Raw genomic sequence first — 26,149 nt, 5'->3', positions numbered from 1 at the left:
GACTAGAACCAAGTCCTTTGGTTCCCAGACTACCAGTGAAGGGAGGACAAAGGATACATTAAACAGAAAAGTGCTTGAAAAACACAGAAGAGTGAAAAGTGGTGTGAACCTAGCTCCAAGATCTGCAGAGACAAGAGGCCACAGGCCACAGTGGGTGTAGCACCTGTCTCCTCCTCATTGCCTCTGGCTTCCCACCCATCCCCAGCCCCCACTCCCCACAGCCACCAGTGTCAGGATATGACTCGTCCTGCTCCCTGGAGCCCAAGAAAGCCAATGTTGTTGGAAAGCACGGGCTTGAAGGCTGACAGACCTGGCTCTGTCTCAGTCCCAACAACTCCTGGACCATTTTTTTGACCCCTCAGAGCCTTGCTTCCTCATCTGGTAACCAGGGTTACTACTCTCCATATACATGGTTCTTGGGAAAATTCAATGAGACAAGGCAAGTTAAATACCTAGTGTTTGTAAACTTTAGTTCCTTCCTTTCCCTTCTTCCTTTGAAACCCTTTGTTTTATCCTCAGGCATGTCTTCCAAATAAAACAAAACTCCAATTCTGCAAGGCTTCTCAGATCCATGCAGTTGGAATTAATCTGGCTGTGTGTGTTTGGTTCCAGAACCAAATCCAGTTTGGCACACTGTGCCATCCCTCTGAGCACACCTGTCTGTCTCCCCCATGAGACCATGTGCACCCAAGAGGCAAGACCCAGCTCTCAGGGCCCTTGGTAATGCTAGCCCTCGCCCATGGGGGATCTCGCAGATGACATGGGATTGCCTTCTTGCACTGGGGCCCACGCGCTGACACAGCCACACTCACCGCCTGTCAGAATCATTTGACCGCGGCCTGGAAGACTTGCACAATGGCCCACGGCACCCAGCAGGCGGTTTGAATCTGGATCCAGGGCAGCTGCCTGCTTTTAAGGGAGTGCAGCATGGTAGTAAAGCCAGCAGGCCGGGCAGCAAGAGACCTTGGTGGGGGCTGGGTGACCTTGAGCAAGACCTTCCCCTTCTGTTGGAGTCATAGTAAAGTTCCAAAATCTATAAATAAGACTAAAAATAACGCTAAGTACTTTTCTGAGAAGAAACTAGGATGACCAGAGAGCTTTCTAAAGCTATACATTTCCTGCCCAAGATTCTTAACCCTTTTTCCCCCGAATAAGTGCATCTGAGGTGATGGGGAAGAGGCAGGGGTATTATTTTGAGAAGGCTCCAGTGATAATTCTGATTAGCTATATCCCTGACAGCAACCCAATTATGCCCATCATTATACTGTTTACTACAAAAGCACAGGCCATAGAGTCAGTCCTTGGGCAATTACTTAACCAGTCTGAGCTGGGTTCTTCCATCACAGAACAGAGAAAAGGCTTCATGTTGGACAGGGTTGCTGGGAGGAGGGAGCGAGCTGCTGTATGTAAACCACCCAGCAGGTCTGGCCCACAGTAGGTGTTCTATAAACGGCAGCCTCCTCCACCCTGCTCATCTGGGCGAAGTTTATGTCTCTATCAAACAGTAAGCATCTAGGAAGGAAGGTTATGGTCTTCTTTCTTGTCTCAGTCCTTTCGGGCTTCTGTAGCAAAATACCATAAACTGAGTGGCTTATGAACAACAGAAATTTATTTCTCATGGCTCTGGAGGCTGGGAAGTCCAAGACCAGGGCACTGGCAGATTTGGTGTCTGGTGATGGCCCACTTTCTGATTCACTGATGGGCCTTCTAGCTACATCCTCACATGGTGGAAGACACAAGGGCCTCTCAGGGGTCTCTTTTATAAGTGAACTAATCCCATTCATGAGGCCTCAACCTTCATGATTTATCATAAAGGTGACTGGTTAATGACCAATCACCCCAAGGGCTCCACCTCTTAATAACTTTAGGGGTTAAGATTTCAACATAGATTTTGGAAGAACACAAACATTCAACCATAGCACTTCTGCTTCTCATCTAAGCCTAAGCCACAGCCAATGGCTCAGGAATGGAAACATCACAAATATTTGAAAACCCTTTTGCATCTCACAAACATCCCCCCGGGTTACGGGGACACAGAGAGGAGCAAGACCTGGCTGCACCCCTCAAGAGTCCTGGTCCAGGGAAAATGACTGATTCTCTGTCCACTTTGATTAGAAAGGATGACATTAGTCCTGTCTCATGGGTGCCCTAGGGAATTACTAACTAATTGGGGTCACGGTTAGTCAGAGAGCCCCAGTTAATGACCAAGGAGTGCATCCTGAGCCAGCCTAGGAGCCCTGGGAGGTGGAGGATCATTTCTCTGGCTGCCCTGAACCTGAACTAAGCCATTACTCCTGCTTCAGCCAGGAAAGCCTGCTGTGGCACCCACAATGCCCTCACCTCTCTACTCTCAGAGGCGGCATTGAAAAGCCCAGCTCCTGTACACAGCATCCCCACCATCCCACCCTCTCGCATCCCAGTGCCTGGTAAACAGGACTCTGTGGGGAGCAAGCCCCCACCCCACCCGACTTCCACACACAGGAGCTTTGTCCCAGCTGCTGCTGCATAATACATGGGCGCAGGCCCGGACCAGCCTCGGGACCATCTTGGACAACAGGCCCGTCACTAAGAGGCTGTGAGGGGCACAGTCAGGACACAAAGCACTCCAGTTAGAGCTGAGAGGAGCGGATAAAGGGCCCGCTGCAGCCCTGGAACCAGCCCCTCCCCCAGCACACAAGGCAGGAACGGAAAGGAAGCCGCTTCCCCAGAGGGCTCCCGGGAGTCCTGAAATCCTCCCAGGCACTTTCCAGCACAGCCTCCAGACACATCCTTGACCGTGAGGGCTCTGGGGCTTTCCTCTCATGACCCTCTAAAGTCATTCAGGAGCTCTCCTTGTCTTAGTCCCCATGTCTTTTCTTTAAAATAGTTTCTCCAGCAAGTTACTGACTTGGCAGGGTCTGGTATGCTCCCTTGTGTCTTAGTGGTGGTTTCTAATCTTGGCTGGCCCAGAGGCTCCTCATTTACCCAAACTCATGCATTAGAGGGAAAACAAGAAGAATAAGAGAGGGACATTATGAATCACCTCCCAGGTACTTCGTAAAAGAAGCTATGCACAATTTTATGTGATAATACGGCAGCTTCCTTTTGCAAGATATTTAAATAGAACAAATCCACTTGCAACTATCTCTATAGAAGCAGAATTGGGGACTTACATGTAACTGATTTAACAATAAAGATCTGGATGATTTGTTTCTGAACCACCCTGATAACACATTAAGATGTGTTCACAGGTTCTCCCTGGCACAGAGACATATATTCTAGGGACCACTCCCAGAGATTCTGATTCAGGAGGTCTGTGTGAGAACCCAAGAATCTGCATTTTAACAAGCACCCAAGAGATTCCAATGCAGGTGGTCCACTGATGACACCTTTAAGGCACTGTGATGATTGAAAAATTATGGGCTTCAAATATACAGATAAGTACCACACACTGGTGGTTAACTGAACAACCCACAACAAACTAAATCTATAATAAGGAAGCTAAACTCACAGCAATTTATAATTGAAAAGCAAAAATAGCAGCAATTGGACATTGGAGCTAAGTCAAGATGACAATGAAAACAAAGTGTTCTTACTAAGACTTTCAGGAGCTTCAGCCATCTATACAGGTACACACAGTAGGAGCTTTGCCAAGGACTGCAAAGATGCCGGACATCTTAGTAGAATATTGATTTCAAGGCCCTGAAAAACTCTAGCGATGTGCTAATTTAGGTTTACAAATGCAATGGTTTGATAACCCCTGTTTAATTCAGGAGGATATCTGTAAGCAGCTTTTGGTTGTATATTAAAATAAAAGTCTATGGCATTGTGCGCCATTGGTTCTTAACAAGCCAAGGAAGTGCTTGCAATTCCAAATCTGTTCTCAATCCTTCAGGGAGAGCCTTGCCAGCCACCAGGGGACTGAAGACTGGTCCTTCGAGATTTGCCACATAGAGAGAAAGAAGGGAAATTCTGAGAGGGTTGAAATGGGGAAAAACTCAGGTTCAATCTATTTTGATGAACCTTAACTTGATAAGCCATTTTAATATGCCACTACTACCATCACCCGGATTTTTGAAGCCCTGAAGCTCTGGGTTTGAAGATCTATTTTTTGCAGAAATTGCTCATTTCCCGTTCTTCTATTCTGGATTCTGTTCTTCTATTCTCTCTCATAGTAATAGTCTCAGTTTTTATCAGGGAAAAAGACTACATTTCCCAGCTGCCTTTGCAACCTAGTATGTGGTCCTGTGACAAAGTGTTGGCCAACTGAATGTAAGCTGTAGTACAGTGTGGCAGCTCCTGGTCATCTATGAAGGAAGGGGAATGCTTCTGCTTCCTTTCGTCCCCCTTTCCATAGGTAGAAACATGGACATGGTGGGGAGCCATCTTAGACAACAAAGCAACAAGACAAGGAACCTGGGACCCTAACAACTTGGAAAAGCTGAGCCACCTTCACAGCCCAGACACTTACATCCAGACTGTGATGTGAGAGAAAAATGAACTCCAATTTTGTTTATGCCATTTTGGATCTTTATTAGAGCAGCCAAAACCATATCCTCACCAAAGCCCTGTTTTAAACTCCTATTTCTCACTCTTCCATCACCCTCAGGACGGGATGCGGGGAGAAGAATTTCTGACCCCTGATTTTGAAAGGAGCCACTTAAGATAAAAGCACACAAGCTAAGACTAAAGGCTGCTTCCATTACATGCCTCTTCTGGACTTCTAGAGAAAGACAGAAAGCAGGAGGTCCCATGTCATCCTGAACCTGGCCGTACTGATTCCCTGTGCAGTCCCATAGGAGTGAATGGCTCTGATGTCCTGGACCTGGGAAAGGAACTCCAGAAAGTTGTTCCAGGCCCTAAGGAAAAATGAGCCACAAGGAGCAAGGGAGCTGGGGTCAGTTACAAACCAGATACTGTCATCTTTCTCTCCCCAAATGCTGGGAACTCCCAAGCTACAGATTTGCAGAGCTGGCGGAATCCTAAAGATCTTCCAGCCCCATTCCCTTATTTGCAGAGGAGGAGACTGCGGCGTGCGGATCATGAGTTTCTTCATGTGAAGTCATGAGTTCATGGTCAGTTAGAGAGCAAGTTATCATCAGCAGACCAAGGTGTGAACTCAGATTGCCTGGCCCCATCCAGTTGAGTGCTCTTTCTAGACTTTGTGCTCCAACTGCTGAACAGCCCATCTCCCAGGAACTCAAGAGTGTGAAAAATCTTACCAAACAACCTCCTCTTAACCCAACAGTTCTCAGTTTTCCTGCTCTACCCCAGACCTCAGAGCACTCACTTCCACATCACCCATCCCCGTATTCCAGGACTCCTCTGCAGTGTTGGACATTTCTCATTCTCCTTTTCTCTGTCTCTCCTTTCTCTGTCCCTTCTCACGCACACCTCCTCTCACACATAAATGCAGTTATTCACTACTGATTTGTCCTTACAATCATCATTTCAAAGCCTATACACAAAGAATGCCACAGAAAATAAGAGCTTAATAAGTATAGTGCCCATCTTTATCCTTCCATATTCACATATTTACTTTTAGACCTTTTCAATGTGTACATGCATCTGCATCCAGAGCTTCTAAGATCCTCATTTGTCTCATTTTATCTATTCCTGGGAATCTACTCCAATAAACAATGAGCAGTGTGGACACATTCCATGTTCAGAGATGCTTCTTAAAAGTAGAAAGTTAAGGCCGAGTGCAGTGGCTCCTGCCTATAGTCTCTGCACTTTGGGCAGTGGAGGTGGGTGGATGGCTTGAGCCCAGGAGTTTGAGACCAGCCTGGGCAACATAGCAAGACCCAGTCTCTATGAAAAATACAAAAATTAGCCAGCATGGTGGTGCACACCTCTAGTCCCAGCTACTTGGGAGGCTGAGGTGGGAGGATCACTTGAGCCTGGGAGGTTGAGGCTGCAGTGAGCTGAGATCATGCCACTGCACACCAGCCTGGGTGACAGAGTAAGATCTTGTCTCAAAAAAAAAGGAAAAAAGTGGAAAGTTGGAACACTCTAAATGTCTAACATAAGAGGCTAATAAAATATGTTTATGTTCATAAAATAAACTATTATATAGGCATAAAAATCATACTTTGAAGCACATTCCATATCTTAATAAATCTAATTCAATCAATTGTAGAACTGACCATTATTTTACATTCATCTAGGAAAAAAATGTAGTAATTAACTATGACATGCTTTCAGTTGAAGATATATCCAAACAGAGATAAAAAAATTTGAAATATTATAATCAGTAAAACATGGTATAAATAATACAATGGGGAAACGCTCCTGATGCCATGTTGTAATATCAAAGGCAAAAGGTGGGAAATTATCATATACGGTCATAGGGGAAAAAAAACAAACAAACAAGTGAAAGGAAAACACCCAATGCAAAGGGTGGTATCTTGGGAGGGTAGGGTAAAGTATGATTTCAAAATTTCATCTTTACACTTTTCTGATTTTTCAAATTTTCCAGAATGAACATATATCATTTTTACAATCTGAAATAGACACTGTTATTTTTTAAAAATAAATACAAATGGATACAATGGAACAAGAGAATCATGAAGCGTGTTACTCCAGACTCTGCATTCTTCTTTTCCATCGTCTCCAACATGCGTGTACATATAGAGAGCTGGTTCCCACGAGTCACGCTCAGTGGCTCAGTAGTGGGGCGCATTTTCTCATGTTGATGAACCGAGGTTGGATTAGCTTAGCTGTTGTTCAGTACGTGAAATGTTTCCCAATTGTTTTGCTAACACAAACAAAGCTTTGTACAGAGTACTTCTTTTATTTTCCCCCTGGGATTCTTTCCTTGGCTGCATCGAGGGTGTGGAATGGAAGGTGCTACCTGCCATCAGCTCTGGGTGTTAGTTCACATCTTTGTGAGTGGGAGTCAAGGGACAGTGAGGTGTCTAAGGTTCATTTCCACGCTGATGCTCTGTTTCTCTATATGAATATCCTGGACTGGCTTGATGCCCTGTTGGCCTCCCAAACCTGCCTCACAGAAACGGAAATTATTTGACTGGGCCTCAGAGTACCCTACTCTGCAAGGTGAGAAGCCATTTTAATAAGTGAAATCAACACATCAATGCCTTGGGAGTAACATATACTCAGGTATAGAAGGCAGAGACATAGGATCTAGTCTGGGACCAGGTTTCTACAAATTTAAACGCACAGGATGCTGGAGGAGGGGCTTTGTGATGGAAGGATGGGAGAACAGGAGGGGAGAGAGGATGTATGAGGGAGGGGATGTGAGCGAAAGAGCAAGAGGTCTGTTGTTCCTGGAACAAGGGGGTCTAGAGATCAGGGAGGAAGACAAGCCTGGGGCCAGGCAGCAAGGGATCTTAGATGTTAAATTGGGGGGTAAATAGGAAAAGGATGCATGCAGGGCCCAAGCCAGCCCCCAGCCCTTCACTAGGCCTTGAGGCAAGTGCAGCACTTCAGGGCAGGGAGTGGTTCAACCATTTGCTTTGTAAACGAGGCACTAGAGAACCTGTCTCGTCCTGTGAAGTCCTAGCTCCTCTTCTGGGCACATCCATTGACATTTAGTGAGGGCTGCTGACACTGGAACCAGAGGGCTGCAGGGTCCCTGAGGATAAGGCCCATTTCCCCGAGATCTCTGCATCGTTCAATGCCTACTACCTAAGAGGAGCTCAGTGATATTCACCTAGTTAATTCTGAATAACACATGGAATCGTCACCGCATCCATTTTCACTCTGTGCGTGAGTTTCTGGCCAGGTTTTATCAAGAGAAGGAGGGTGGGTAGAGAGGAGCGGCTGGTTGCACAATTACAGGGCCCCCTGGGGATGGGCTAGCTGGCCAATGTGGATGATTCATGCGGATTCCAGGTCAAGCTAGTGTACTGAACCAGACTGCTTCGTGCTCCCCTACCCCATCCCACCCTGCCTGCCATCACAGTCAGTGACGCGGCCCCAAAGGGCCATCCACAGGCTGCTGTACAGTGGAAAACAGCCCTCCAGTCCCAGGGCATGGGCTGACCCCAGCTCACCCCTGGGCAGCCAGAGCAACAGCCTTCCATCAGTAGCTTTTACGCCTTTGATTAAGTCACAAGACGTCCTGGAAGAAGAATGGCAGTGAGGGAGCAGTGGGGAGGGGACAGCAGGCTCAGGCCTGGCAGCGGAAGGAGTTGAGAGACCAGCAGCAAAGAGGAGATGAAAACCCCATTTACTCCCCCAACTCCAAAGGAGATGCGGATTCGGGAGGGAAGGCCCCTGCCCTGGAGCTCAGACATTTCCCTTCCTTCTCCTCTCCACCCAAGTGTGGGACAGAGGCTCAATTCCTCACACCTAGATGCTTGATGTGGACCGCAAACTGATGCCCTGCCCCAAAGCCTGCACAGCCATGGCCCTCTTCTTAAATACAGGCCCTGCTGGGAGAAATAAGATGGTCACTAACAGCCTGGTGTGACTCAGTTCACCAGATCCTCTTCTCCTTTGCTAGATAACGCTTAGACAGGGAACAATGGGAGAGGACAAATTCTCTTGACAGCAAATGTGTCCCCTTTAGGTGACCATCCCCCTGACCACGACCACCACAAGGCCCCATGCTCATGTTGCTCTTGTCACCTGCAATCCTTTTCCCTCTCCCTGTGTATCTGCCTAACCCAAATCCCAACCATCCCCGGAGGCCCAGTTCCAATGCTGCTCCTTCCTTCCTGGAACTGAGTGCACCGTGCAGGCAGCGGGGGGCCCTGGCCTCAGCATTTCTCCAGGCACGTGGCTTCTAATTCCAAGTTGATTTCCTCCCTGCTGCACCTTGAGGATAGGGTCTGAGTTTGAGTGTTCATACTCTTTCTCTCTCTCTCTCTCTCTCTCTTCCTAGTACCCAGTGGGAGTTTTGGTAAATACTTGTTGAATGGGTGGATGGAGGCTGAAATAGCAAACACAGTGGAAGGGAATGATGATGCTGATGATGACGGTGCGGAATTTCAAGTCCCCTCCTGGAGCCCCATAACTCTTCAAAGCCAGCTGTGGGAAGCCTGAGAAAGGGCATTTGGGAGTCTGGGCAGGGGAGGGGCAGAGAACAAAGCCATGAGGCTCCAACCATTCAGGATGCAGGAGTGCTTGTTCATGGGGAGTTCCCTCCCTAGGAGAGGAGGAACTGAGAAGTAGAGGGGAGTATGTTCCCTGACCCACAGGTCTCTCATCATTCTCCAACAGATCCCTTCACTGCACAGAGCCAAGTCCTTGAAAAACAGAATGTCCCCCAACACACACACTCACGCACACGTGCACACTCACACAGAGCAATACCAGGAAGTGGATGGGGGCTCCCTGGGGGAGAGAGCTGGGCTCCCAGCCAGTCAGTGGGTCAGCTTGGGCTGCCTGGCCTGGCCAGGGGAGTTGTCCTTCAGGCCGAAGTCCTCCAGGGGACCACAGTGTGGGGGAGGGAGAACCTGCCTTGCTGGCTTTTCTCCCAGGAGGCCTGGAAACTGTAACCAGCAATGTTCGGGTCTGGGCTGGCCATGCACAGCCAGCCACAGGAGGCCAAGCCCTAATCACGCCACCCTGGGCCCCTGCCTAGCTCTCCACAAAGGAAGCCTGTGGGCCTGCAGTGGCCGTGCTCAGGCCCCCAGGTCTGGTTTGGGTTGCCTAAGTGCAAGGTAAGGAAACCTTGCCCCAGAGGTAGGTAGCAGGAAAAGTGAGATATGTTCTTTCACGCTGGTGGCATTTCACCGGTGTCAAAGGACACAGCCCTCTGCAAAGCTGTGGTCTGGCAGCTGCAGCTGAGCCCATGTAGACCCCTCACTCCCATTCACTCCCAAGGCCCTGTTTCATGAGGTGCTATGCCCAAGGGCAGGTGATTTTGACCAGAAGATGATAAAGGCCCTGATGTCTTGTTGCATGGCATCTGCTCCTGGAGTCCTGGTCTGACCTCTCTTAGAAAGGAGTGAAAAATGAGAGCTAAAGGGGCATTTTTATTTATTTATTTTATTTTTTATTTTTATTTTTTTTGAGATAGGGTCTCACTCTATCACCCAGGCTGGAGTGTAGTAACACCATCTTAGTTCACTGCAATCTCAAATTTCTGGGCTCAAGCAATCCTCCCACCTCAGCCTCCCAAGTAGCTGGGACCACAAGCACGCATCACCACACTAGGCTGATTTTTAAATTTTTTGGAGAGATGGGTTCTTGCTATGTTGCCCAGGCTGGTCTCAAACTCCTGGCTTCAAAAGATCCTGCCACCTCGGTATCCCAAAGTGTTGGGATCACAGGCGTGAGCCACCGCGCCTGGCCCAAAGAAGCTCTTTATAAAAAAGACTTTGAGGCAGGTTCCATGTCCTCTCCAGTGGAATCTGGGTGTGAAAGTGACCCTATGTGACTTCTGAGGCTAGATCATAAGGGATCATACTTCTTCTTTGTTTGTTGGAACACTTGCTCCTGGAGCCCCAAGTTATCATATAAAATATCTGATTACTCTGAGGCGGCCATGCCATGAGGAAGCTCAAGCCGTGTGGCGACACCATGTGTAGATGCTCCAGTCAACAGTCCCTGCCCAGTCCAGCCTTCAAGTCATCCCAGTCCAGGCACCAAACATGAGTGTGAAGACACTTCCAGATGATTCTAGTCCCTCAGATGTCACCCCTAGTCATTTAGGTCTTCCTAGCAGAGACCCCAGACATGGTGGAACAGAGACAAACTATCCCCTCTGTGCCTGGCCCACAAAATCCTTGAGGCCCCTTGCTAACCCCTCCACCTACTTCAAAAGCTCAATATCTATCTCGAGCCTGGTGAGCCAGGGAGAAAACCAGGGGAGATTCAAGATGTTTGGAGAAGGCTCCTTCTTGTAGTGCCCTCTAGCTTTGGGTGTGAAGGCTCTGATCAGCTGGCTTGCCCCTTCCCTGGTTCCGAGTCAATCCACACTCAATGGAGGATATATTGAGCACCTACGAAGTGCCTGCCCTGTGCCAACAGCTCCAGGGGTCCCGTAATGTCTTCCGTGTCCATCCCTCCATGCTCAAGAAACTCACCCTCTATCTGGGGCCATCAGAAGCTGACCAAAGATATCAGAGGAAACATAACTCCATGTTCAGTTATGCTCTGGATTTTTCTGTGCCTGTCCCAGTTTCAAATACTCTGCCCCACTCTATCCATGAGCTAGCAAAATATCCTCATCCTTTCAATGTTTCTGTATCCAAACTGTATTTTCTACACAGCCTCTTCCACTCAGAAGCAGCTCAAAAATTCTCTCAGGCCATGTGCCAGAATTTGGGGTATTGGAAAATGTTTACTTTAAGGAAAGCGACTGACCAACAACTGTACCATTCAGTGTAGGAGGATGGTACTTACATGTGCTATAAGTCATGCTGCCCACATGTAAGGCCCTATGCTGGGAAACACAGGGACCATCAGTGCAGTCCTAGATTCACTGGAATTATCCAGGGAGCTTGGAATAAATGCTGATGCCCAACCACAGCCCAGAGGCCGTGATTCACTGGCCTGGAGGGATCTCCAGGTGACCCTAATATGTTCGCTTGGCTAAGCCCCACCACCCTAACTCCCTTTGCCTGAGGTCATTCATGCTCAGGGTTTTAAACACCATCTACAGGCTGATGGCTCCAAAATTCCCACTCCTGGTCTAGGCCTCTTTTTTGACCATTGGACCCTCCTTTTGGATTCTTGCAGTCACCTTTGACCTAACATGGTAGAGCTAAACTACTGGTCTTCTCCCCACCCCAATCTGCTTCTCTGCCACCATGACTTTCAGTAAACGAGGCTTCACCCACCCAGCTGCTCACCCTCAAAACCCAAGAGCCGGCCAGGCGCTGTGGCTAACTGCTATAATCTCAGCACTTTGGGAGGTCAAGGTGGGCGAATCACGAGGTCAGGAGTTCGAGACCTGCCTGACCAACATGGTGAAACCTCCTCTCTACTAAAAATACAAAAATTAGCTGGGTGTGGTGGCGGGTGCCTGTAATCACAGATACTCAGGAGGCCAAGGCAGGAGAATTGCTTGAACCCGGGAGGTGGAGTTTGCAGTGAGCTGAGATATTGCGCCACTGCACTCCAGCCTGGGCGACACAGTGAGACTCCATCTCAAAAAAAACAAAAAACAAAAAACAAACAAACAAAAAAACCCAAGAGCCCTCTGTGACTCCTCCCAACCCACTTCTAGGTCCTGTCCGTTCTCCCTTCACTTTCCAGTCTCGAAGCATCTGTACTTTCCAAATAATTTTTACACAGTTACAATCATCATATGCATAAAACTTTATGTCCCACCTTTTTCACTTAGCACGAATATTTTCCCACATTGCCATATCATTTTGGTATTTTAATTTTTAACGGCTGCAGAATATTCCATTGAATCAATGCTTCCTAATTTACTCAGCCAGTCTCATACCATTAGGCCTTTATTTTGTTCCCAATGTTTCACTGTTACAAATAATGCCGTGATGAGCATCTTGATGCATAGAGTTTTTCCCTGCCTTTGGATTATTTCCTTTGGACAGGTTCCCAGAAGCGTGATTACTAGGTCACAGGATATGGACATTTTTATGGCTTGTGGTGTCTGTTGCCAAATTGCTCTCCAAAAGGGTGATACCACTTTACTTTATGTGTCTTTGATAATGGTTTATACAACTTTGGACGACACTGCCATAGGACCCAGGACAGTGCTAAGCAGCTGGGAGACTGAAGTTTTTCTTTTCAAAACTTTTTTTTTTTTTCCCTTGAGACAGAGTCTCACTCTGTTGCCCAGATTGGAGTGTAGTGGCATGATCTCAGCTCACCACAACCTCTGCCTCCCAGGTTCAAGCGATTCTCCTGCCTCAGTCTCCTGAGTAGCTGGGATTACAGGTGTGTGCCACCATATCTGGCTAATTTTTGTATTTTTAGTAGAGACAGGGTTTCCCTATGTTGGCCAGATTGGTCTTGAACTCCTGACCTCGTGATCAGCCCGCCTTGGCCTCCCAAAGTGCTGGAATTACAGGCGTGAGCCACCGCGCCTGGCCTCAAAACTTCTTAACAGCTTGCTTAATTTTCTCCTAATTATTAAAGTAAAAAATGCACAATCTAGAAAGGCAAACAGAAAAGTATAACCATGTAAACAAAAGCACCCATAATCCCACCTTATGGAAATAGGTTCTCAGAAGGTGTGATTTCTGATTGTTGGAATGCTGGGATGCAGAATTGGGGCTGAATTTACACAGAACGGAGGTTGTTTTTTTTAAATCACAACTTATACATAGAGAGGACTCCAGACTTTCCAGAGTGGTCCTCTGGGGAGGACACGCACATATTCTAGCCATGCTGCTGAGATAAAGTCACCTTTTTTAAAAAAAACACACCTTTTTAATTTCCTGGTATGAAATTCTGCTTAGGGACTGGCAAGGCATTCTTAGGGCTATCCTCAGTGACGGCAATCTTTGCCCTTGTTAATAGGGTTCCTCTCCTCAGCCATAATCCCAGATCATTCAGGAACATGCTTGTTCTGCTCATGGTGGGAAAGGCGGTTTGGGGGGTCGGGGCTGACCATGAAGAATGGAACCAATTTCCTGATGGTAGAAGCTGCTACTAAGAGCTGCTCTCAGGAAGGTCCCAAAACTCTGAGCAATGCTGGAGCCCTGGAGTATGCATCAAGGGAAGGGGGCGCCCAGAGTGACAATACTGACAAGCAAACGTGATAAGAACGACGAGGGGCGGCTCATGCCTGTGGAGTGCTGACTGTGTGCCGGGCTCTGTGCCAAATGCTTTCTGTGTACGAAATACACTCAGTGCTCACAACGCTTCTATGGGGTAAGAATTTGGACCCCAGCAGTCTTGACTCCACAGCCTGGGATCTTATGCTGAACCTCCTGGTGCACATGTTCTAGTATGAGCCTCTGAAGGAGACCAGCTGCCCTTCTGAATTCTACAACATGGCACTCTTCCCCATGTTCTGTCCCTTGAGCTCCAAACTCAGATCCAGCATCCCCTATGTATTAGCCTGCTCAGGCTGCCATAACAGAATGCCACAGGCTGGGAGCTTAAACAACAGATATTTATTTCTTACAGTTCTGGAGGCTGTAAGTCCAACATCAAGGTCCAGCAGGGTTGGTTTCTGGTGAGGCCTCTTCCTGGTTTGCAGACGGCCGTCTTCTTGCTGTGTCCTCTGTGCACATGTGGAGAGAGAGTGAGCTCTCTGGTGTCTATTTTCTTATAAGGACACCAGTCCTACTGGGCCAGGGCTCTGCCTTTATGACCTCATTTACCCTGAATTATCTCTTTAAAGGCCCTGTCTCCAAACACACTGGGGGTTAGGGCTTCAACATATGAATTAGGGGGATACAATTCAGCCCACAGCACCATGTCACCCTAACTCTGCCCTAAACACATGGACTCCTTGACATCTGCTGATGACCTTGCACTGTTGCTGCATTTTGTCCTCCACGAAGGCTCTTCTGTCTCGGACCTCACACTAGTATTATTAGTAAGTGTGTTTTTTTAAGATAATAATTATTTGGAGGTTACAGGCCAACTTTCACTCATCTGTGCATACCCTCCCATCCATCCACTCATTCATTCATTCAATTCATTTATTTGTTTGACAACACAGTCATCCAGCAACTAGTTTAGTAAGCACCTACTGCGACCATGCACTGTGTTAGCCCTGGGACTTCCATGGTGCATAAGACACAGCGGACAATTCTGCATCCTAATTCCAGCCAACCTACCCACTTCTCTCTCCATCTGTCTTACTCTCTCAACCCAGGCAACCAATGTCTCTCACCTCCTATCCTAACAGACCCTTAACAGACCCCTCCTTGAGGAGGAGGCTCTTTGACACCTTCCTGCTCAGGGGAAACAGATGGTGTTAAGCCAGTGTGGAAGCTGTTTCTAGGCAAGGGATTGCAAAGCTTTGTGTCCACCCCCTGCCCCAAGAAAACGAAATTATACATATTCCAACAAGGGAAACACGTGTGCTTGCAAGATTCGTACAGGCAGTCCCTCTTTTCCCAGGAAACAGGCTTGCTTCCATGAGACATTTTTATTAGAATACAGAAAGGAATTGCTTCTTAGTGTTCTCAGGAAGAAAGTGGGTGTTGCACGTTGCACAGAACCTCCTTCACTGATGTACAGAACTATGAAACTGGCAGCCACACCTCACATCTATCATCCCTACCTCAAGGGGGGCAATAAAAGGAAGGGAAACCCCAGAGCAGGCAGAGCTATGAGGGCTCCCACCAGCCAGGCTGATCAGAGCCCTGGGAACCGTGGAGGTTACAGCTGGATCCTGTTTAACATAGTACATGATAGGGAGAGGCAGTTAAAGACACAGCAAGAGCGCTTTTTGCTCATCTCTCTCTTAGTGACCTAAAATTTCCATATAAAAGTGAATTACAACATGTAGGTAAAACGTGTGTGTGTGTGTGTGTGTGTGTGTGATCAGCCCCTAATTTGGGCAGGACCAAATATCTCAATCATGGCAAAACCCTTCCTGTCTCTCAATTCTTCCCTTCCACAGCACCAAGAGTGTTTAAAAAAAATCATTTCTACTAATCAGAAAAGTACACGTCAGAGTAGTCTTTTAAAACATAAACCTAGTGTCATTCCCCTGAATAAAGCCAGTCAACGGTTCCCTCCACTCCCACTTCAGGACCAAGTCCATGGTCCTTGCGAATGGGATTACGATGGCTACTGTGATTTGAATGTGTCTCCACCAGAACTCAGAGGGTGCCAATGTGATGGTATTCGAGGCAGGTCCTTTCAGAGGTGATTAGGCCATGAGGGCTCCTCCCTGGTGAATGGGATTAAGGCATTTATTTTAAAAAAAAAAAAAAAAAAAAAAAAAAAGCCTTCCCATCGCGTTTGGTCTTCTGCCTTCCACCATGCTGGGACACAGTGATCCTCCCCCTCTGGAGGATGCAGCTCTTGCCAAATAAACGAACTTGCTGATGCCTTGATCTTGGACTTCCCAGGCTCCAGAACTATGAGAAATCAATTTCTGTTCTTTATAAATGGCTCAGGTGTTTTATTATAGCAGCACAGAGGGACTAAGACAATGGCCCTCCCAGGCATGGGCCCTGCCCCAGCACCACTAAGTAAGCCCCAGCTGCATTCAACTTCTTTCTGCTCCTCAAAGCCCTCATTTCTTCTCCGGCCTTCGCACACACAGCCATTCCCTTGACCTCAGCCACACTTTCCAGCTGTTCTCTTGGCCAAATCATCCCCTTCCTTCACATCTCTGCTTCCAGCCACCCCTGGGGCAGGCCTTCCGATGCCCTGACACTGTGTGGCTGCTTCTCTCCAGGCCCCCACAGGCATCCTCATCCTAGCACTCCTCACACTGCGTGCGTGCTCATGGCCACAATCCCCACCTCACACCACTCTTGACCATAAGCTCCGTGCGGGCCGAGACCTCTGCCACACTCACTGTTTTATCTTCGGTGCCTACCGAAAGGCACGGCACCTGACAATGCTCAGAGGATGCTGGCTGAATGAGGCCCAGGGACGGGTGGGATCTTCAACCTCCCAGTGCCGCCAACCCCATCCTATCCCCGCCTGCCACCCTGGAGCCCAGCGGCAGTATTTCAACCTTCTCTACATCCCAGGGCCTGGCACAGAGCTTGGCACTCAAGCCAAGAAATGTTCAAGAAACATTTGCTGCACTAAGGGAAGAGGGTGTGGAGAAGCGAGGAGAGAACGCGGCTTTCTGGACAGCTTTTCCAACGGCTACCTCTGCCTGTCAACCATTCACACACCCACAAAACCTGCGTGCCATCCCATCCCCGTCAAGGGAGGCACCCACACCACAGGAGTGCCCCTGCCTTAAAGGCTGGCTAGGAGGTGTCCTCTCCCTTTTAATTAAAAGTCAGACAGGCAGCCTCCTCCCTACTCATTCCTCTCTCTCCGGTCATTTCTAGAAACCAAGAATCAGCAGGACAGCCGGGAAGGAGGTGTTGTGGTTGTGGGGAAATTGCTGGGTTTGCATCTCTCCCTCCTCACCCTCCTCCCACGCTTCATGTCTCCCCGTGGGGAACCAGGCTGAGGGGCTCAAGGGCCAGGAAGCTGGAGGCTGGGCTAGGGCTGTCCCATTTACTGTTTTCATTTCCTCAAATGTCCTTTTCTTCTCCACATCTTCCCTAAAGGCCTGCTTTTAGGGCATCCCCTCTTCCTTAGATAGGGAAGGCAAAGTGTCTGCCCACTGGTCAGCACCCATGGTCATAGTGGGCAGGAGGGTATCTGAAGGCTCCAGAAGCCACATCCACAGAAAAGCCCCCAGCCTGGGTCTGGGGGTGGGATGGAGTTCAGAGACAGGCTGTTAACAAAGACCCCCTTTGTCTTTCTAACTAAGTCCTCCAGGGACCCAGGTCTAGAACCCCAGAGAGCAGGGCAGTGGTGGTTATCCATGCTGGAGGAGCTTGTCTGCTGGTGGGAAGGGAGCATAGTGCCTACTCAGGGAAGTCCACTCCTTGGCAGACTGTGCTGAAAAATGTCCCTGGCTCACAAACCAAGCACAGTGGCAGAATGGGGCTGGGAAAGATGCAAACAGTCAGGAAGGCTTCCTGGAGGAGGTGACACTGGAGGCAGGCCTCCGTGGAGGAGTGCAATTTTCACATTTTAGAAAGATTTACAAGACAAGCAGCACGTAGGCTATTGGAATTTGATGTGCTGTGTGTGTGGTTTTTAGATGGAGCCTTGTTTGTTTGTTGAAGAAATCTTCAGCCAACAATAAGGCTGTGGGATCATCCATCTGCGAGTATCTTTTATCCCTGAAGCACTGAGACAGACTGTAGGCTACACACAGAAACTCCTCTACTCCCTCTGCCAGCCCCAGGTCCCCTCTGGAGGGGGCCTACCCCAAGCAGCAGGGACAGCAGCAGCAGTCCACACCAAGGGCTGGGAGGGGCATGCCTCCTAGCCAGTCTCCAAGGACGCAGTTCATTATGATGCATCCTTGTTGCCATGGAGACCCCAGGCCCACAGAGCCTGGCTAATAGTCCCTGAATTCACTCAGGCCTTGAGCACAATTAGACAAGATTAATTTTTGAGTCACAGCATAATGAGACCCGGATGTCCGGAAAGCATATGGCAGCCTCCCAGGGGAGGGGAGAGCCTGGGGAGGGCACACTACTGTCATGAGGTCACCAGGGCACTGCCTCTCTTGGGTGGAAGGTCTGAGAGGCAGTGGAGAGTGCATTCTCTCCTTTAGAATTCCTCAAGGGCAACCCAGATCCGTCTGGGCAGCCTGGGGGTGGGGGCAATTGAAGAAAGGAAGAATAAACTCCCTATATCTGTCCCAGGCCCTTGTGGGGACAGAGTTGGGTGGCTTTATTCTGCACCCAATGATGAATTTGCCAACAAATGCATCTTACATGGCTGAAGCTATGATGCATGTACAGAATAGATTCTTATATCCTTGCAAAAAATATAAATATATCATTCAAAAATCTGTAATTGAACATCTATAGGGCCAGGCATGGCAGGAGCACCCAATGGGATCTGTGGCGCAACACACTCCCTCCCACTCAGGGCATGGGGCTTGCCCTCTGGCAGGAGAGACAAGACATGTTCAGATATAACTATCTCATCAGAGCAGTGGCATGAGAAGGATGGAGTTTGGAGCAAGGAGAGATGAGAGAAGGCTCTGTGGAGGAGGTGACACTTTGGGCTTTGAAAGCAGGAATCAGACTTTTCAAGTAGAGAGGGAGCAGAAAAGCAGAGGTTGAATTTGGGGGCAGCAAGCCGACCAGTGTCTGGTTTGGGCAGGGGCCAAGGAGGTAAATGGTGGCCAGAGAGTGAAGGCTTTGAATATCCAGCCAAGTGGTTTGGGCAGGGCCGAGCCAAAGGATGGGGCAACGGGCTCTAGGAATACAGGCTGGTGGATCCCCTAACCCCTAGCCCCACTCTCCTAGTCCAGACCAGCTCCAGACCCAGCTTGGACCTGTTCCCAGGACTGACTCACAGCACGGCTGCCCCAGCTCCCATCCCCACCAGCTTCCCACAAGCAGAATCACTCTTCCAGGCCTCAGGAGGGTCTGGACAGAACAGAAACTTTCTTTTGGCAGCGTTTCTGTATAAACCCCCAGATTTCTAAACAAAGTCCAGTTAGCAGATTAGCTCCTTGGTGCCCAGCAAAGAGATGGGAAGGCACAGAGGAGAGCTAGGTTTGCGGTAGAATTAAAACTCCAAAGTAAGGAGCTGGGGAGATTACGCTGCTGCAGAGGGGCGTTCAAGGCCAAGTGGGCTCCAGGGCAGGAATGGAGTCTGCAGACAGGCATGCCGGCGCTCACCAGTGACTGGCTTCTCTAGTCTAGAGTATGAACTCCTTCTGGCTTCTCTCAGGTTGAGGCCTTTTTTAGAAAGCAGGCCTACTCTCTAGAGAAAATTGGACTGCTGCCCTTGGATCATTTTTTCCCCAGAAGGTTACTATTAGTAAAAATCACTGACCACGCATAATAGAGAAGCAGAGACAGCAAAACTTCCCGTTTATCTCCACCCACTACCAACGCGCACGCTTACGTGCACACACACAGCAGTTCCAGGAGGGTTTAGCAATGCTAAAATCCTAAAACCCACATGGCCTGGGCCAGGAACCAGCTCAGTTCCCTGAGAGCCAGGACACCCCAATTCCAGCCAGACTGCCTGCCCTCTTCTCCAGGGGCTGCCTACAGAGCCCAGGGCACTGAGCTTCAGCCTCTGGGATCCGATTCTCTGAAACAGTGAAAATGCTCTCAGAGCCAAATCTATGGAACAAGGTGGATGATCCAGGTGGTGGAGGGGGTCTGGATCTGAAACAAAGGTGGAGAAATCAGCGCCACCTCTGTCTCCTGGGTTATCTGTCACTCTTGACTGTGTGGGCCATGGTTCTCCACTGACTTCTAACTCATACCCACCCCCACAGACTCATCAACTTCCAAAACGTCACCCTGCATCCTGCCCTCCTCTCAGCCCTCACTGGTTCCCCCTGGTCAGCTCAGGCCTCTCGCCTGGACCACCACAGTGGCCCCCTAATGGGTCAGATGCCTCCACGCCGGCCAAGAGCAATGGGTCTAACTGTGCAGGCCACTGGGAGAGGGACAAGGATGGGAGCCGCAGGCTGGACTTTTGCCCGAGGTTCCTCTCTGCCCTTGTTCACCGCAGTAACCCTGGTGAAGCCTCTGAGCTCCATAGCAATGGAGGATTTTGTTTGTTTGGTTTTTTGTTTTTTTTTTTGATGGGGGGGGGAACAGAAATTACGGAGAAGTGACTGGCTAAATGCAATGCTTTTGAGAGGCCAAACAGCCAGGCAGTTAACAGCATGGGCCCTAGGGCACAATGGGGATGCAATAGAACCCTGGTTCCATTTCCGTTGTGTGACCTTGGGCATGCTGCTTAACCCCTTGGAGCCTCAGTTTCACAGAATGGGCATAACAGTAGAAGCCATCTCCCCGTGCTTCCTAGGTATTGAAAGGGTGATATAAGGTGCATGTAAAACAATTAGGACTGCCCCTGGAACATGGTAAGCGCTGAATAAGCATTAGTGATTCTGTCCTACTCGTTAGTATTTTGTTGCTGGTGAATTAAAATCCTACAGCATCTCCCCTCCCTGTCACCCCAAAACCAGGCCAGCCTGGAAAAGATGTGCCAGCAGCCAGGCGAGCAAAGCCACCTCTCTCTGTCATTTCTCCTTGACCCGAGAAGGCTGCGCCTCTTAATTGCTCTTTGGTTTTACACAATTTGAAATGAGCAGGCCACCAATTCCCTGCAGGAAAAAAAAAAAAAGAGATATATGCTTCTGCTCAAAATACTAATGAGGTTGGACTCGAGGTGAGGCTGGCAGGGGAGGGCGGTCCCTGAGGACTTCTGCGGAGCCCTGCTGGCCCTGCAGGAGGACAAGACCCAGTTTGGAGCACCCTCCAGAAGGCAGGCAGGAGGAGAACCACTGGATGGGCTCCATGGGCCCCAGGTCAGGAGGCCAGAGTGGCTGGGGTGTCCTGTGGGAGGGGGCGTGGGGAGTGCTCTGCAGCGATGCGCGGCCATTTCTCGCCGTGGGTTTGTGGATCTGGATCTTCTCCCAGGAGCTCCGGGAAGACTCTGGCTGCTGTGTTGTACCCCTCTCCTCCCACACCATCCCCAAGGCCTGAAGATGCATCTTCCCTGTGCCTGCTGCGTCTGCCCTGGCTCCATCCTCATCACCTCAACATGGCTGCTGGGCTCCAGGCCTCCAGCCTTATCCTTCACCTATCTGTCCTCCCAGTCAGTTGAGAAGTATTAGTGAACAGCTAGCACAGGCCAGCCTTATGGGAGCCAGAACCCACCTTCCTCTTCAATCTCCTTTCCCACCAGACCAGGCCTGCTCACTGTGCTTTCCGTGGCAGGCAGGCTCCTGCTGGAGCCTCAAAATTGCTTCTCTCTCAGCCAGAAAGATCCCCCTAGATCCCATGGGGCTCTATCCCCCCTTCATTCCACAGGGGATCCCCTTCTCACAACCCCCACCCCCTACCCCCCATGCCCCTGTATTTTCTTTAACAGCATTTCTACCACTGATGTCAGGATTGTGTTCTGTCCTGTCTCCCCATCGTCCTGGGCCTGTCCCTGAGGGCAGGGACTGTTCCTGTTTTATTCACCCGTGTGGACTGTCCCATCACCTAGGGTCACGGGCACAGTGCATGCTTAATGAAGATTTATTGTTGTGGAATCTAATGACTTCATCGCATCTCTTTACCACTAAAAGGCTCTTCACGGATGGACTGATACACATGGGCCCAGGAACAGCACTCCTGCACAACTCCCACCTCCCCGAAAGCCACCCCCAAGCCCTCATCACCTTCCCAGCCCCTGACCCTCCACACTCAAAACTCACTGGGCACCCTCGTGGCTCGGGAGCACCCCACGGCGTCGCTGCCCTGGCCTCTGCTCACGCTGCTCCTTCCCTCACCTAGGTTCAGAGCCACACTCCAACACTGCCTCCTCCCAGACGCCCGCTCAGTCTCACCAGGGTCCCTCGGCCTTTAGGACTCGCATTCAACGCTGAGCCAATGGCTTCATCCGTATTTGTTTGCCCGTCTGCCTCCCAGGCAGAATTCAACTTCCTTAAAGGCTAGGGAAATTGGTTCCCTCTGTGTGTCCCCTGAGCCAGTACAGAGCCTGGCATGGAGCAGGTGCTTAATTGATGGTATTTTGTATTAAGATTTGGATTGGTCTAGTGATAATAACTGTTATTAACTTTACCACTCATGAGATCCACCATGGGAAACAGGAAGACCAAGCCAGTCACAGAGCTGAGAACAGAACTCACCCTTGGGAGAAGCCCCTGAAGCCCTGCCCAAGGGGCTGAACTGAGGGAAGGGGGTCCCAGTCCCCTTAGGGAGGACAGCAGATATCTGAGCCCTGCTGCATAGCTCAGGGCCTGGAGCCACAGGCTTCTACATCTGACGACAAGGCGTATCCCACTGTCATGGGGAAGTGCTGCCTTGCTTCTCTGGTGTCTGCAACTCCCAGGGATGTAAACTGGACATCCATGTCCCCCTTTCTGGGAGGAAATCCTGCCAGTGTTCTCAGGGACACAAGACAGCAGGGCTTAGCTGGAGGAGGAAAGAGGGAGGGGGCCCCTTTGTCCCAACCTGAGGCAGGGTAGGGTCCAGCTCAAGAGAGTACTCCCTCTGGCCTGACCCCACAAGTCACAGCTGAGGCTGCCACTTGGCTGGCCACTCAGCCAGTTCTCTGGCCTTGAATGCTGCAGAGTTGGGACTTTGCACGGTGCCATGCTTCCTAAATCCACTTCACTGAACAACTCAACTGACTCTTAAAATACTATCAAGGGGCAGACAGAACTGGACTGATAGCTAGAACTGCACAGACAGCTAGAACTGGACTGATAGTTCACTCTTTTCAGAATTGGAAAAAAACAATCCAGAGAGGTTAACAACTTGCCTAAGGTCACACAGCATGATAGAGGCAAAGCCCAGAATAGAAACAAGGCTGAGATTTCAATTGTTATTATTTGGAGTCGCCAGGAAAGTATGTGCTGAAAAGCTTTCCTGGGACTGGAGGCAAGAGGTTGAGAGGGATTTCTGTCCTCTCCAGGAATCCCCCCCCACTTCCTTCTGCAAGCACACAGGCTCTGTCTCACTTCAAATCCAAAGAAATTCCATCTCTGCTCATTGGCTCGCAGACACGGGAAGTGGCTCTTTCCCCACGGCTTCTTCCCTGGAGGATGAGTTCAATAAACAGAGCCCCTTTCTCATCTTCCTGCATAAATATTTCAGGAGACAGAAACAAACAGATCTGCTTTTGATCTGCTGCTGGTTATTCAGAAATCGGGGCTCCTCTATTCCAAGCAGGGACCACCCTGCCCAAGGAATTAGTGTCCACCAGGCCAGGGGAGATACAAGATAGCACCTTCCTGCCAGGGCTGCTCACCTGGGCTGGGGAACCTGGTGAGAGCTGGAGAGCACAGCTCAGCTTGTACCAAAAGTGCCTCCACCTACCCATCCACCCACAGCTTGCTGTTCCTAGAAATGGGAGGAAATGGTCTATTCCATGTCTGCTATTCTTGGGGATGCTTCAGTCACTGCTGCCCCTGGACCATACTACAGGGGACACCAGGTTCCTGCACAGACAGGCACCACCTATGGGGAAGAGGGTGCAGAGCCTTCCATGCCAGGTGGACCAGAGTTCTGGCTGCAAACCTCAGCGATTTAGAGGGCCAATCCCCTTTATGTCTCCCCCAAACACCCCTTTTGTTTATTCATTCAGACATTTATGGAGCACATTATTCTTGGATCCAGAACATTCGACAGCTCCCCATTGCTGACAGGATTCTGACTTCAGACTGTCATTTCCTGTGCCACCCAACCACATCTCTCTCTGCTCAAGTCACACTCCAGCTAGACTAGTTCCTCCCTTTCCCCCAAATGAGCCCTTCCCCTTCTTAAATGCATTTGTCCTTTTGCTTTTCACCTCTTCTCTTCTCTTCTCTCACCCTTCTCAGGTCAGGATGGCTCATGTGCCACCTCCTCCATGAAGCCTTCCTTGACCTTCCCACCCCACAATGGGACCTTTGCATGGTGCAATGCGTCCTACACCCACTTCACTGCCTCAGAGCAAACTCACTTCACAGCTCATCCGCTTCTGGAAATACTACCAAGGGGCAGACAAACTGGACTTATAGCTCTTTTCAGAGTTGCAAAAAAATAAAACAAACCCGGAGAGGGTCTTCTTCCCCTCCTCTCTGAGCTCCCTTGTAGCTTCCTAACACTGTTGCCCAGGAATTGCTCTTGTGACACTCTCATGTGTGACGTCTTATTGTTCCAGCTCAGTCACAAGTGTCTAGAGAACGAGGCTCCAGATTGTGTTTCAGCAAATGTCTAGGAGTAGGGCTACATCCAGACCTGGCTGCTAGAGAATGGAAGCTCAGCTTTTAAGAAATGTGAATGCCTGGACCCCACCTCTCAGAGATTCTGATTCTATTGTTCTGAGGGAAGGAGGACAGGGAGGACCAACTATTTCATTTGCAGGTCCCCTTTTTCAAAAGTTTTTAAGAATTTCAAGACAGTGACAACAGAACATTAAACCAAATGTTGAACAGGTCACACACCCATGGCTATGGTTTGAATGTCTCTGCCAAAACTCATGTTGAAATTTAATTGCCAATGTAACAGTATTAAGAGATGGGGCCTTTAAGAGGGGATTAAGTCATGAGAGCTCTGCCCTAACAAATTAATTAATGTGATTATCCTGGGAGTGGGCTCCTGATGAAAGAATGCGTTTGGCCCAATTTCCTCTCTCTGTCTCACACACTCACTATGACGTGATGCCTCTGCCATGGGATGACCCTCACCAGATGCTGGTGCCATGCTCTTGGACTTCTCAGTCTCTAGAACCATGAGCCAAATAAACTTCTGTTCTTTATAAACTATCCAGTCTGCAGTATTCTGTTACAGAAGCAGAAAATGGACTAAAACATACATGAAGCTGGCCCTGGAAACAGGCATTTAAACCTCACCAGGTGATTTGCAGCCAGGGTTGAGAACCACCTCCATGGTTAATATCCCCATGAGCCCTGAAGGTTCTGTGCTTCTGAGTTCCCATGACAGTACACAGAGCAGAATTCTGTACATTCTGTACATACTGTACAGTACACAGACCAGCCTCTCCATCTCTGTATGCCTGGGCTGGCTGGAGCACAAACAAATGTTTATAGAGTGAATGAATATATGAATAGATGCAGAGAGGTGGGACTTGAACCAGAAAGCTGGGAAGAATCTTTTTTCATTTATTTATTTTTAATTGAGATGTAAAATATATATAACATGCCTACAGTGCACAAATCTTAAGTGTTTGCCTTGACAGATTTTTATACATGTATGCATTCATGTAACCACCATCACTCCAGAAGTTTCCCTCATACCCTATCTCAGTTAATACTCTACCCCTATCCCCACCCCAGATAACTGCTAAAAACTGGATATAGAATTCCATCAGATGAGGGTTCTCCCAGTGAAATAGACAGAATAAGCACAGGTGGGGTATATCCAAGAGACATGAAAGACGCTGACTCAGAAAATTCCCTTATGTGTGCCAAGGGCTGGAAGTTACACCAAATGTATGACAATGAACACAAAGGTTGAGACTTCCTCCAAACAAGCAAGCTGGCAGGACTCAAACTCTGGTCCTCAACCTCCAAGTCTCATGAACTTGTCACAACTCTTGGCAGTCTGGAGTGGATGTGTGGTTGAAGGACACAGCGCAGAAGGAGACACACTGGCCGCAGAGTCTGGGGACACTGGGGAAGGGAGGAGGGTGAAACAGGGCCCAAGGCTGGGCAGCATCAGGGCATAAACTCGCATCCAGAAGCTTACTTCTGCACCCAGCCTCAAACCAGGTGAGGCAGTCCCCAACCAGAGGAGGAAGTGACCAACCCAAGATCACACAGCCAGGGAGGGTCAGGGCTAGGGTTTAGGCAGGAGCTCCTGAAATCCCATTCCAGTGCTCTTCTCGCCATGCTATAACCACGTTTTCCTAGAAGGAAACTTCTGGTCATCTGCCCCCTCCTATGTTCTCAACCCTTAGATCAAACCATCTGGCAGCCCAGGCAGATGGGAAAGGCCCATACCATGGAGTGGTCCAGGCCAGGACTCCCTTCTTAGGGTATGGGGTGAGGCACATGTGACACTCAGCTCCCAGGCACAGGGAGAGACCTTCAGGAGGTCTGGGCTAGGGGCTCAGAAACCCCTTCCCC

At 49.3% G+C, this 26,149-nt stretch overlaps 1 protein-coding gene across 4 annotated transcripts in view; it reads right to left on the bottom strand.

Annotated features, from left to right (window-relative positions):
- Positions 1-26,149, bottom strand: part of CORO2B (coronin 2B) — a 155,911-nt gene that overhangs the window by 117,002 nt on the left and 12,760 nt on the right. For 2 of the 4 annotated variants that reach the window (XR_008513664.1, XM_054531623.2), the window contains one exon: positions 13,997-14,095. The exons of the other annotated variants lie outside the window; for them this stretch is intronic. Coding sequence is in view for 1 of the 2 variants with exons in the window: in XM_054531623.2 (XP_054387598.1) it covers positions 13,997-14,095 (99 nt within the window). In the remaining variant the exon portion in view is untranslated. Of the gene's footprint in view, positions 1-13,996; positions 14,096-26,149 lie in introns of those variants that run through there. 4 annotated transcript variants of the gene reach the window in all.

This window comes from Pongo abelii, chromosome 16 (genome assembly GCF_028885655.2).
Source record: "Pongo abelii isolate AG06213 chromosome 16, NHGRI_mPonAbe1-v2.0_pri, whole genome shotgun sequence".
NCBI lineage: Eukaryota > Metazoa > Chordata > Mammalia > Primates > Hominidae > Pongo > Pongo abelii.
This window is presented reverse-complemented; position numbering and strand designations above follow the sequence as displayed.